The 12,570-nt window shown below is 61.1% G+C and overlaps 1 protein-coding gene across 5 annotated transcripts in view; it reads right to left on the bottom strand.

Annotated features, from left to right (window-relative positions):
• Nucleotides 1-12,570, bottom strand: part of ARHGAP23 (Rho GTPase activating protein 23) — an 89,379-nt gene that overhangs the window by 35,670 nt on the left and 41,139 nt on the right. For all 5 annotated transcript variants that reach the window (XM_075561722.1, XM_075561720.1, XM_075561721.1 and 2 more), the window contains exons 6-11: nucleotides 12,424-12,478; nucleotides 8,437-9,601; nucleotides 5,757-5,912; nucleotides 5,432-5,543; nucleotides 5,145-5,202; nucleotides 3,350-3,493 (exon numbers count right to left, since the gene is read on the bottom strand). In XM_075561722.1, the coding sequence (XP_075417837.1) occupies nucleotides 3,350-3,493; nucleotides 5,145-5,202; nucleotides 5,432-5,543; nucleotides 5,757-5,912; nucleotides 8,437-9,601; nucleotides 12,424-12,478 (1,690 nt within the window). The remainder of the gene's footprint in view (nucleotides 1-3,349; nucleotides 3,494-5,144; nucleotides 5,203-5,431; nucleotides 5,544-5,756; nucleotides 5,913-8,436; nucleotides 9,602-12,423; nucleotides 12,479-12,570) is intronic.

Below are 12,570 nucleotides of genomic sequence, written 5' to 3'. Positions count from 1 at the left end.
GGTGGTCCATCTGGCACCCAGCACTTCTGCCCTTGGAGCAAACAGATGAAGCATGCTCACGGCGGGGGAGGGGGCACAGTCCACGTCCACTACACACACACACTCACACCCCCATGGCCCCGTCTAGCTGATCCCAACAGTCTCACACACACACACACACACACACACACACACACACACCCTGGCCCCGTCTGGCTGATCCCAACAGTCACACACACACACACACACTCACACCCTGGCCCCATCTGGCTGATCCCAACAGTCTCACACACACACACTCACACCCCCATGGCCCCATCTAGCTGATCCCAACAGTCACACACACACCCTGGCCCCATCTGGCTGATCCCAACAGTCACACACACACACACACACACACACCCTGGCCCTGTCTGGCTGATCCCAACAGTCTCACACACACACACACACACACACACTCACACCCCCATGGCCCCATCTGGCTGGTCCCAACATTGACACGCACACACACACACCCCACCATACACCTATTAAACTAGGAAGGACTTGGACGTCCAGATGCCCAGAGAAGCGGGGGCAGCAGTGATGAGACAGTGACCAGGCCATGGCTGTGAGACAGAACCAGTGAGGTGACCTGGGGCGAGCTAAGCCTGGTGTCAAGGTGAACTAGCTGGTCTCCAGCCTCCAATCCTCGAGCTGCGGCATTCTAGACACTCCATTCCCCAGCCCTCCTTGGCCTGACGGGCCACAGTCTCAGGAAAAAGCCGGTGGCTGGGATTGGCCACAGGAGAGGTTTGCACGGTTGGAGTAAGACAGCATCTGGCTGGCAACTAGGACCCTGAACAGAACAAGGACCTCCCTCGGTCCCAGGCCACGGCGCTGAGGGGCCGAGGGAAAGAGGGGCTGGGCCAGGAGGGGGTCCCTGGGAGTCAGCAGGGAGGGGCCGGCTCTCTCCCCGCCCAGGTAGCACTGAGGCAGGTGGGCAGGGGGCTCCCAGAGCTGGGGGACAGGCCACATATGGCAAGGGGAGCCAGCAGTTCTCCCAAGTGCCCACCAGGAGGCTCAAGAGTCGGACTGACAGGGTTTGCCCACAGGTGAGTGGGGCCCCTTCCTCATGATCACCTTACGGGCACAGCTGGCTCTGGACTCTCCTGCCCAGTCACCATCGTGCCGAGTCACCCATCCTGGTCCAATGCCCATTTTGCTGGCTCCCCTTTCAGTCTTCATCAGTAACCTCCCCTCTGCCCCCCCACTTCCTCTCCCAGCCAGCACAAGTCAGGATGGCTCAGGTCTCCTGCCTGCGCTCCTCCCACCTGTGGCTACAGGTGCCCACAGGTGCCCTGAGGGAGATCTCCCGTTTCAGCCTCCCTCCTGCGGGGCTCCTCAAGGCGCTGCCCTGGGTCCTGATCTTCACATCGACCTGATAGAGCCCACGGGGGCTTCCTTTTCCCGAACGTGCTTCTTCTCCACTGTCCAGTGGCCTCAGGGACGGTCCCCACCACCACCCCCCTCCACAGTCCACGCCAGGCAGCCGAGAACCAGTCTCCCTCTCTCCGTCCTCCCGCCGTCGTCAGCAAGCTGAGGCCATCCACCCCTGCACCTCTTTAACAAAGTGCTTCTCCACTCGGCCTCATCCCCACGCCACCCCACCCATTCAGCCCCCAGCCTCGCTCACCTGGACAAAAGTCATGGTGCTGTGTTCAGCCATCACAAGGGTGACCCTTGTCTCCTGGGAGCTCATTCCTCCCCATGCCCCTTTCCAATCCTGAAGAGGCTCGCTCTCCCTGGGCTGGGACTGCCCGGGGCCCCTCGTGCTCACCCTCAGAGTCCCACGTCTCAGGCTCCAACATGCACCTGCCCACCTTTCTCCCTCCTCCCACCTCTGCTTGGTGATTCTCCCACGCCCTCAGCCCTCGGGCACCCACCTCCCTGCAAAGGCTAGGCTCCCTGAGACACATCAGGCCCTGCGACTCCCAACCATTGTCTGACGTGGGGGTGTGACTCCTTTCCTCTGTTGTGAACCCCAGAAGGGCAGGCATGGCCTGGCTGACTCCCTCACCACGAGACACCAGCCCAAAGCCAAACCCACTGCCGTCGAGTTGATTCTGACTCGCAGCGACCCTGGGGTTTCCAAACCTACTGCCACAGCGCCCTCCCACAGAGCAGCAGGGGCTTCGAAGCCCAGTCGAGTGCTTAACCGCTGCACCACCAGGTGGCTCCAACAGCGCGGGCCCTCGGGAACCATCTGCAGGATAAGTGAGGGCGGCCCGAGTTCTAGTCCTGCCGGGGCCCAACAGTTCACTCCTCCCAGGCGACCACGGAGTAGACCAGCAATGCTCCATTTCACGAGTCCGAAAAGCAGGCTCAGGGTCGTTAGGGGATTGTCCGAGGTCAGAGCTTATCTACTGCTGAGTCCATGTCCTCTTGATACCACAAGACCCCCCAGGAGTGTGGGGAGGCGGCACAACGGCATAAGGCCACCAGGTCGGAAACTAGTCTCTCCACAGAGCCAGGCACCGGGTAAGCCCTTGACACGCCATCTCGGCTAAGCCTCAGCAGCAGGCTTGGGGCTCATATTAGTGCCGTTTTACAGATGAGGAAACTGAGCCATACCCAGGTGCATCCCCCAAGCTCCTGTAGGGCTATGTGAAGCCGCCAAGACTCAAGTCCAAGTCTGTGCTGGCCGCTGCCTACAGTCTGCGCGAGGGCTATGGCCTCAGCTCAGAGCCCACAGCTTCTGGGCCCTAACCTGCTACCCTCTGGGGTATTGCTGGTCTTCCCCCAACTACCTTCCACTCACCACCCCCTCCTGTCCCCAACCCTCTCTTCTCTCACTTGGAACTCTGTTAGCTCCTAACTGGTCTTCTTGCCTCTGGGCTGGCCCCACACAAGTCTTGTAAAGCCATGACTAGCTCCCTAAGAGTCCCCAGGGGCTTTCCGGAGCCTTAGGACAAAGGCTAGCAGTCTGTGTTCATCCTGCGAGGCCCTGCTCCGAGGTCCTTGGGCGTCAGCTCCCTAAGAAGATTGCCCAGGCCTTGCTCTCTCCTGTCCCGGGGGCCCAGGAGCCATTGTTGGGGTGGTCTGCCAGCCAGGGCTCACCGCGGGATCCTCTTGTCATGACTCCAAGGACAAGGTGATCAGCTCCATCCCACACCAAAGACCCTCTTCCTTTGTTAACCTCTGTCATGAGTCTCGCTAAGTCTCCCAGGAAGTTCTTCCTAGCATCTCACCTCTCCCCGTCATGCTGCAGCAGCCTAAGCTGGTTTCCTTTGGCTCAGAGGCTGTGGGGTAGGCACGGGAGAAGCTGAAGACTCCTGCTGGGGGCCAGCTTCCATGCCCTTCCACGCACTCATTCCTCCGACCGTCTTACCTTCCCCTTCTTGGTGAGGATCTGCTTGTAATACAACCAGCCTTCTCTCCGGACATCACTGAAGGCTGCATCCGAGAGGTCAGAGGTTGAGTGCCGCTTAGAAGGGGCGTCCGCATCTTCAGAGGTGCCCCAGCTGTCCAAGGACTGGAGCAGGACAACAGAGGGAAGTTTAGGGTGGCCTCCATAATACCGGCATCTCAGGGACCCCGCGGGCCACAGGGAAGCCTGTGCCGAGCTCTGGTGTGCGGTGTGGCCCCCGAGGCTGTGTTTGCCCTCTCTGGGCCGCTAGTGTTGATGTCATGAGACTGTGTCATGGGGAAGCCAGGAGGAAGGAAAGACCCGGTGCCTCCTGACACCAGAGAGGCCAATCAGGAACCTGCCCGAACTTTATAGACGGAAAGGAGTTAAGTAAACAGAGGAAGCGATAGTGTCAAGAAGGAGTTAAATAAGCAGGGGAAGTGGGGACATCCGCAAAGGCGGAGTGTGAGGGGCAGGGAGTCAGGTCCACGTGGAGCCACACAGAAGAAGTGCTCCTGCCAACACCGCAGAGGCACAGAGCGGCCCCAGAGGCAGCCTGTGGGCAAGCTAAGGAAGCCCAGGAGGTGAGTGAGCGGGGGGACACCAGGGGGTGTTCGTCTGTCACAGCGGGGACCTTGCCAAGGGGTTGGGATGACGATGGCTCTCCCCATCCGTGCATGATCAGGAGGTAAAGCCCTCGAGTCCCAAGGCTGTGAGGCCAGCCCCTCTGTGACACCCTAAGCAGGTGTGTGTGTGGGGAGGTGAGGTACTTCCCCGGAGGCTCCCCTGTCCCCTTGGACACCATGTCAGTATGGCCCGAGGGGCTCCCTGCAGCAGGCACAGCATGGGGTCTTAGGGACACTGTGGGGAGCGATGGGAAGGAGGGGCCTGCCCCCCTGGTGCTCATGCTCCAGCTGGGGAGGGGCACGCAGCCAGCTCTACAGCTGATTGGCGCTGCAGAGAGAGGGCTGAGCCAGCAGCAAGGGAGCCTTGGAGTGTGTGTGTGTGTGTGTGTGTGTATGTGTGTGTGTGTGTGTGTGTGTGTGTGTGTGTGTGTGTGTGTGTAGGGGGCGGGGTAGAAAGAGCATCCCGAAGCCTCCTGCACCAGACAGCAGCTTAGCCTCGTTGGTAAAGACAAGGGGCCTGGCAGGGTTGACCGCCTGTGTGGCATTGGGATCCCTCTGGAAAGGAGAGCCAGGTGGCTCCTGAGGGGGCGGCAAGGGGTGGGGGGCTGCCTAAGTGGAAGATGGCACGACCGGACCTGTAGAAGTGGGGGGCTGGCCTATGCGCTGCTGGAAGCAGTCAGTCATGGAGCTGGGTGGGGAGGGCAGAGGGGGGGGTGCAGACTGTGTCTTTAAGGCTCCAGGAACGTGTGAAGAGGGGGGGATGGCTGGGGGGGGCGGCAGGGGAAAACAGGGCATTTCAATAATGGGTCTTCCCCAAAAACCAGAGAGCCACATCGACTACTGGTTCCATTAGGGAGATGCGCTGTGGGAAGACTGAAAAAGGAAAACCAAGTAAGACCGTGAGGGAAAGCGTGGACAGAGGCCCACAGCCTTCTGGACCCCCAGACTCCTTCCCTGCTGGGTCTGTGTGGCTAAACAGAGGGGGAGTAAAATCGACCTGGAGTTTTAGTGACATACTAGTTCATTTCAAACATATGAAACTAACAAGCAGGAATCTTCCCCTCACAGACCTGGAGCCCCACCCTGAGGCTGTGCTGCATCCCAGCCCCCCTCCTCGCCACCCCCAGCCTCACTCCTGCACCCCTGCTCACCCCGTCCGTGAAGAAGCTCCGGAGCATCCGAAGGCTGGGCACTCGGTTCGGCAGGCGCCTGGGGAGCGAAGGCCCAGGTGAGGGTCACAGGAAGCTCAGCGGGCACTTCCCCGTCTGGTCAGCCCCCAGGCCCCTTGGTCAAGCGGTCATCCAGGGAGGACGCACACTGCACCCCGGGGGAAGAACATCGGGGCTGGGACCACTGCCCAGCCCGGCCCAGGGAGGAGCTGGCCTGGGAGGAGGCCGGGCGTGGGGCCACCCCCTGCATGCAGCCCACCAGGCCTCACCGCAGAGCCCTGCCCTCATCGCGGAAGGTGTTGAGCCCGTCATCGCAGGACTTGGAGCGCCCCGTGGTGATGGCCAGGAGGTAGGAGGAGCGGCGGCCAGCTTTGATGCTACCTGCAAAGCGTCCACACTGCATTCCGGGGCCCCAGGCAGCAGGCCAGGGGCTTTCCTGCATGCCGCTCGCCAGTCCAGGCAGGGCCAAGGGATGTCCATCACCCTGGGGACCCAGGAGCAGCAGAAACCCCAGATGGTGCAGACAGCGGGCCCAACAGAGACCCCCACCTCTACCCCAAGGCCAGGATGGAGCTGGGGTGCGGGGAGACTCACTGCAGTCCTGGGAGTAGTGCCGGCCCAGGGCAAAGGTGAAGGTGGGGGAGGTCGGGCTGGTGCCCAGGACTGGGGCCGAGTTCATGGCACTGGAGACCACCGCGGAGGCGGGGACGTGCTTGGCTTGGAGGTCGATGCTGGGGCTCGTGGGCTCATCTGCACAAGTGGGAGGGAGGGCGGGATGGGTGGAGGTAGCTGAGGGCTGAGGCTCCCTCCCCGGCCCCAGGCGGCCAGCCCGCCAGCCCTGTGTCCCTCCAAGCCAGGTCCAGACTTGTCCTAAAGATCCTCCTGCAGCCAAGGCCTTGCTGGCAAAAAGGCTCACCGCCGAGGACCAAGGACCCCCCTCCGTCTCCCCACACCCCACCCCACCCCCAACAGAGCTGCTCCTCCTAGGAGCAGGGTCCCTGAGGGCAGGGCCATGTCCTCAGGTCACACCAGAGATTCCTGGGGCAGGGCCTGTCTCCCCTGCCCCCTGAAGGAAGAGCTTATGTCTCCATGGGACTCATCCATTCCCCCCATCCCTCCTGAAGACATACTGTGTCCCCCACCATCAGGCTGGACCTTCCTGGGGACAGAGACTGTGTCTCTCCCATCAGACTGGGAGCAGGGACCATGTCTCTCCTCCATCAGACTGGAGCTTCCTGGTGGGAAAGGCTATGCTGCTCCTCAGACTGAGAAACTCTGGAGGTAGAGGCTTTAAATCCTCCCTCAGGGCCCAGGGCTGTGTCTCCTCTCTCTTTCCCACTCTTCTCTTGCTCCCCAAAATGCCTGGGGTGAGTTCACCACTCCCAGCACCAGGCACCACCTCTGGGTTCCGGAATCCCAGTCCCATTCTCTTGCATCCTGGTCTTCTTTCCCAAAGCCGGAGACTCAGCTCAACTCTCCCGGCTGCCTCCACAGCATCTCATACTCAACACACCCTACCCTGTCCCTGTTCCTCCTGACCCGCTCCACCTCGGCCCCAATACCGGCTGGGGCACCTCCCTCCAGCCAGGCTGAACCCTGGGGTTCCTTCCGGCCTGCCTCTCGCCTCTCTACTCTTTTGGCTCCCCCTTATCTAATACTGATTTGAAAAGCAAGGCTTCCATCTTCCCTCCGGATAAAATTCTAACACCCCTCAGCCCCCCAGAGATTGATGAGGCTCTGCAGGCCCCGCCCCATGACCTAGGAGGCATCCTTCAGAGTCTTAGCATATCCAGTTCCTTCGTCCTGAACACCCCTTCCCGACCAACACTCTCTTATCTCTTTCAAGTCTCAGCCAGAATGCTCTTTCCCCAAGAGTCTCCCCCGTGCTCCACGCTGGGTGATTTGCCTTCCTCTATTCTCCTAGAGCTACCCACTCCATCCTACCGACTGGACACTGCTGTCTGGTTGTCATCATCCCCACCACCACCACCACCGCTGGCCCACACACTCCAGGACAGTATGACACCACCCTTGACGGAGAGATGGAGGATGGTTGGAAGGAACAAAGAGTGAAAGGCACAAAGGAAGGATGAGATACAGATGGAAGAAAGGGCATAAGGAAGGAATGCTGAAAGAAAATAAAACAGATGGATGGTGGGTGGATAGATGGACGGATGGATGGAAGGAAGGAAGGATGGATAGATGGATGAATGGATGGATGGATTGTGGGTGGATAGATGGATGGTTAGACGGAAGGAAGGAAGCATAAATGGATAGATGGATGGAATGGAGGATGATGGACGGATGGGTGAATGGATGGATGGGTGAATGGATGGATGGATGGATGGATGGATGGATGGATGGATGGATGGATGGATGATGGAAGGAAGGATGGATGGAAGGAAGGATGGATGGGTACATGAAAGGAAGATGGGTGGGTGGATAGGTAGATGGATGGATGGTAGATGGATAAATGGATAGATGGATGGAAGGAAGGAAGGAAAGGTGGGTGGGTTGATAGAAGGTTAGCTGGATATCTGGGTGTCTTGGTGACTAGGTGAATGGCAGGAAGGAAAGAAGGAAGGAACAAAGGGGAAAATGATGGATGGAAGAAAGGGTGTGTGGATAGATTGGATGGATGGATGGATGGATGGATGGATGGATAGAAGGGTGGATGGAAGGAAGGAAGGATGGGTGATAGATGGGTGGATGGATGGGTGGGTGGAAGAAAGGATGGGTGAATAGAAGATGGATGGGTAGGTGGGTGGGTGAATGGATTGGTAGATGAAAGAAAGGATGGGTAGACAGAAGGTTAGATAGATGGATGGAAGGAAGGGGGAATGGATGGATAGATGGGTGAATTGGTGAATAGAAGGTTAGATGGATAGGTAGATGGGTAGATGGAAGGAAGGATGGATGGATGGACGGATGGATGGGCGAACGGACAGATGGACGGATGGAAGGATGAGTGATAGATGGGTGGATGGGTGAATAGAAGGTTAGATGGATGGATGGATAGATGGATAAACAGACGGATAGCGGGTAGGAGGAAAAAGGAGAAAATGTTGAATGGAAAGATGGTAAATGAATGAAAGGTAGGATAAAAGAAAAGACTGAAGGATGGATAGACAGATAGACGAGTGGAAAACAGACAGAGAAACACAATGAGCCTGCCAGCTCTGACTGTTGCCCACAGTGGACAGACACGTGGGTGGGGCACAACAGAGCACAGACAGCCAAGTCCCCAAAGACCGCCACCTGCACCGTCACTCACCGATGAATGGAATGGAAGCCAGGGAGTCTTCAGCAGTGGCCAAAGGGGCCACCTTCCTTCCTGGCCGCTCTCCTCGCTCACTGCCCTCTGGCTCAGTGGACTCGTCACCAAACCCGAGGTTCATCTGCCTTGTGGGGGGCAGCTGGGCCTTGCGGCCCGTGGGGGGCTTCTGTCTCAACACCACCTCCTGGCGACGCTCCTCTGCCGGTGGCTCCAGTGCCCGGGGGCTGGACTCAGGGCGGGCAGCCCTGGGGGGTTCTGAGGCCTCCAGTGGGAGCGATGCAGGGGACTGGGCCAAGCTGAAGGCGGGCAGGCCCCCGAAGGGTGAGTCCCGGAAGGAGAGTGCGTGCAGAAGGCCCGTCCGGCGCTGAAAGGATGGGCTGTAGCTTCGGTATCCAATGTATCCGATGTCGTCCAGGCCCTGCAGGCCAGGTGGGGCTTGGGCCTGGGGCCCCGACACATCCCGAGCTGGGCAGGCGGTGGGGCGGGCGGACTGGCACTGGGGGGCCCAGCCACAGCGTTCGAAGCGAGGGGACACCAGGGCCCCTGGCCCCAGCGCCTCTGCTGAGCGAGTGGCCCTGCTCAGGTAGTCGTCCGAGCGGGCTCGATGCCAGCCCTCCTGGCCCAGATGGCTCAAGGCATCCTGGGAGGTGGAGCAGGGCCATGGGCGATGGGCAGTCACATCCTCCAGCCGGTCCTGGGAGGCGCTTCGGGCCCGGGGAGGCATGGCCGCTGGGCAACGTCTCTCTCCCGCCCTGCGGGGCACCTGGTTGGACAGCCAGTGTGACAAGGCCTGCTGGCATTCCAGTCTGCTGGGAACGCGGCTGCCAGGCTCTGGGAAGGCACGGGGCATCCGGGGCTCCGCGGGGAGGCGGGGGAAGGCACCAGGGCTGGGGCGGGGCTGGCTCATCCCCAAGGAAGAACTGTCCGGAAGGGCACGGACAGTGGGAGGGACTCGGGATCCTGGGTCACTCCAGGCAGTAGGACTCCGGGGGTCACTGGGCAGTGCTGTGAGCGGCTCAGGCACCATCGCGGCCCAGGTGGGGGCCCGGGCTGGCGGGGCATAGGTCTTGCGGGGGTAGCAGAGTGGGGGTGGCTCTGGGATGCTGCGGGCCTCTCCAGAATACGGCTGGTTCCCCTTCAGATACGCATCCTGGGAATAGGCCTGGCCGGAGACATAGAGGCAAGTGAGGAGGTGTGGACAGGGCCCTCAGGGCAGAGCTAGTGCACCCCTGGGGGCGAGAGGGGGGTATCACAGGCTCCAGAGGAGGAAGGAGATTGAAGGAAGGGGTCCAAAGAAGGAGAGTCTTGGAGGGACTGGGGCTTGGGTGGCACACCTCAGAGACCAATCGGAAGGCCTTCCAATAATCCAACCCCCACACATCTCTGTGAGCAAGCCACAGGGTCCCTCTGCCCAGCTCCTGGAAGGCTCTGGACTGGATTTCTCCAAGACTGGTGACAAGGACCGCCTTAACCGCAAACATTCCAACATCTGTTTTTTCCTGGGGTCCTCCCCTCTCCTGCCTCAGCAGCCCTCCCGCTGGCTAGACTGCAGCCAGCCAGTGATGCCCACAGCCCCAGGCAGGGCTGGGAAACTCCCACTCCAGGCAGGAACCAGTCAAGGTGGCAGATGACAGAGAAGGCAGGCTAAGGGGTGTGTCCAGGGGATGGGCTGGGCAGGGTGGAGGCCAGAAGCACCCAGCTGCCGCCCATCCCCTAAATGGGGGCCTGGAGGTCTGGCTCTTGGACCAGGCAGCAGGGATGGAGTGGGAGGGGCACACGTCCACCTCTGCCCTCTAAGTCAAACTGGCCCAGGGGCCTTGGCCACCTCCTGCCAACCCTGGACCTGGGATTGAGCACTGCTGAGGAGTGGCAGGCCGGGTACTCAGGCCGAGCCCAAACAGGATGTGGCCCCTAGGACCTGCGCCTTGGAACCCTGAGTCAGCCTGGGGGCCCCAGTAAGGGCTAAGTATCAAAGGAAGGAGGATGAACTCTCACACACACACACACATACACACACACACACACACACACACACACACACACCATTCCCCACAACACAAGGAGACACCAGAACACGCACGCCCAGATTCACACATACATACAGCCAAACACAATGAGACACACCACACACACATACATACCCCCCCCCCAGGTCCAGGCCCAGGCCCAAACATCACGTGATGAGGACCAGCTAACCACACCCGCACACCCTCGGCCCCCTCAGACCAGCCAGGGGCACCACGTACCTCTCCCTCCTCCTCCTCCTCCTCCACCTCCTCCGGCCATCCTGCAAGCTGCCCGGCCCGCCCCCGTATCACATCACGGCGGCGCCTGCCCGCCCTGGCAGCATCCCGGCCCCTCTGCCCTCCCCGCCCCGGCTCTGCTCCTCACACCACTTTGCCAGGCCTGGCCTTTGGACCCCCTCTGTCTGCCTTCCCGAGCGAGGCCCCCGCCGGCTCGAGGCTGGCGGCCGAGAGCAGGAGGAGGGAGGGAGCGGAGGCTGGGTGTGGAGGGGCCTCGCTGCGTCGGCGGTGGCGTCAGCAGCTGCCGACGCCCGATTGGCCTCCCGCCTTGGCTCCCAACCACAGGAATGCCGTGGCCCCACCCTCTGGCCCTCGGGATAGGGGGGCGGAGGTCCCCGTGCTGACATCGGGGTTGCCTGCCCACCAAGCTACCCCGCGGTGTGCCAGGCTGCTGCCCTTAGCACCCCTAGCCCCTGCCTGCTGGAGAGAGTCCGGGATGGCCAAGGCCCCACCCTGTGCCTCGTCCCCACCCAGCTCACCTCATTTCAGCCAGGGGAGGTGCACAGGCTGGGCCTTTGAGATTTGGTGTGGGCCCATCCACCTCTCAGACCCCTTCCTGCACGCCCCCCCCAGAAGGACCAGGAGCGATTGAGGTCAGGGGGTGGAGGTTCCCAGAGGAAGCAGGGCCAAGCATGGCCCTGTGATTACAGTGATTACCAGAGCTCGTCTGGGCCAAAGCCAGCCCAGCAGCCGGCGGCAGCTCCCAGGGCCTCCCAGGCTTGGCCCCCAGCCCTCCCCTGGGACTGGGGGGGGGGGCAGTGACCTCAGGGGGCAAGCAAGCTGGCATCTGGCTGGACCCATGAGACCGGGCAGAGTGGACTGGCCTGGGCTCTGGGTCAGGGCTGGGGTGGGGAGAGAAGCAGACAGAGAGAAGAGACACTTGTGCATGTATTCGTGTGTGTGTGTGTGTGTGTGTGCGTGTGTGTGTGTGTGTGTGGTGTAGGACACACAGGCTCAGGAGCCTACTGTGTGCACTGACAGGAGGCCATGCAGGCAGGGGTCCGGCTGGGCATCCTGACTGTACACATCTGGGCTCTGGCAGTATCCATGAGCCAGTGGGCACGTGCTGCTGTGTCAGGCCAGGCTACGCAGGGCTGCGGTGCTGGGAGGAGCGAGGTTTGTGGGCTCAGGTGCCTATGTGAGCCCTGGGGCCGGGCATGGCATGAGTGGTGGGCCGTGGGCCTGCACGACGGCGGACTGAGGTGACATGGCCTGCCATGTGAAGGGGACACAGTAGGTGTGGTATCGAGTGGTGGGTGCTGGAGTGGTATGCTGTGTAAGTGGGTGCGATGGGCCAGGCAGAGGCACGGATAGGAGACACACACGCTCCATAGATCCAGGAGCCCGGCAGGGACAGGGTGTGGGGAGCAGGCATCTCTTTGGGGCGCTGACAAGAACCGAGAACGTGACAGGCTGGCAGGGCCCGCTGAACCACCTCCTTCCAGATACCCAGGCAGGAACCCGGGCTGCCACGCCAGCAGCTCCCCTCCCCCACTGCACAGAGCTGCCAGAATGAAGCAACAGCCAGCCCCAGCCCTGGGATGGGCCCCGCATCTCCATTGGGCAATACTGGGCTGGTATGCTGCCCCCTACACCCCCGACCCTCAGTCCTCTGCTCTCAGCAGAAGAGCTCCCAGCCCTTCCCCCACCCCCAGCCTGAGAGAGCAGGGGCGGGACTCACCAGCTGCAGGACATCCTCGTTCTTGGGCATGATGGAGAGCTCTAGAGTGTCATCACTAAGGAGACAGGGCAGAGCGTCAGGCCTGGGCTGAGAATGGGCATCTTGGTCCCAGAGCAGGCAGCCTGGGGTCAAGGTCGGCTGGGAGCT

This window comes from Tenrec ecaudatus, chromosome 10 (genome assembly GCF_050624435.1).
Source record: "Tenrec ecaudatus isolate mTenEca1 chromosome 10, mTenEca1.hap1, whole genome shotgun sequence".
NCBI lineage: Eukaryota > Metazoa > Chordata > Mammalia > Afrosoricida > Tenrecidae > Tenrec > Tenrec ecaudatus.
The sequence above is the reverse complement of the archived record's forward strand: the minus strand, read 5'-3'. Positions and strand labels throughout refer to the sequence as shown.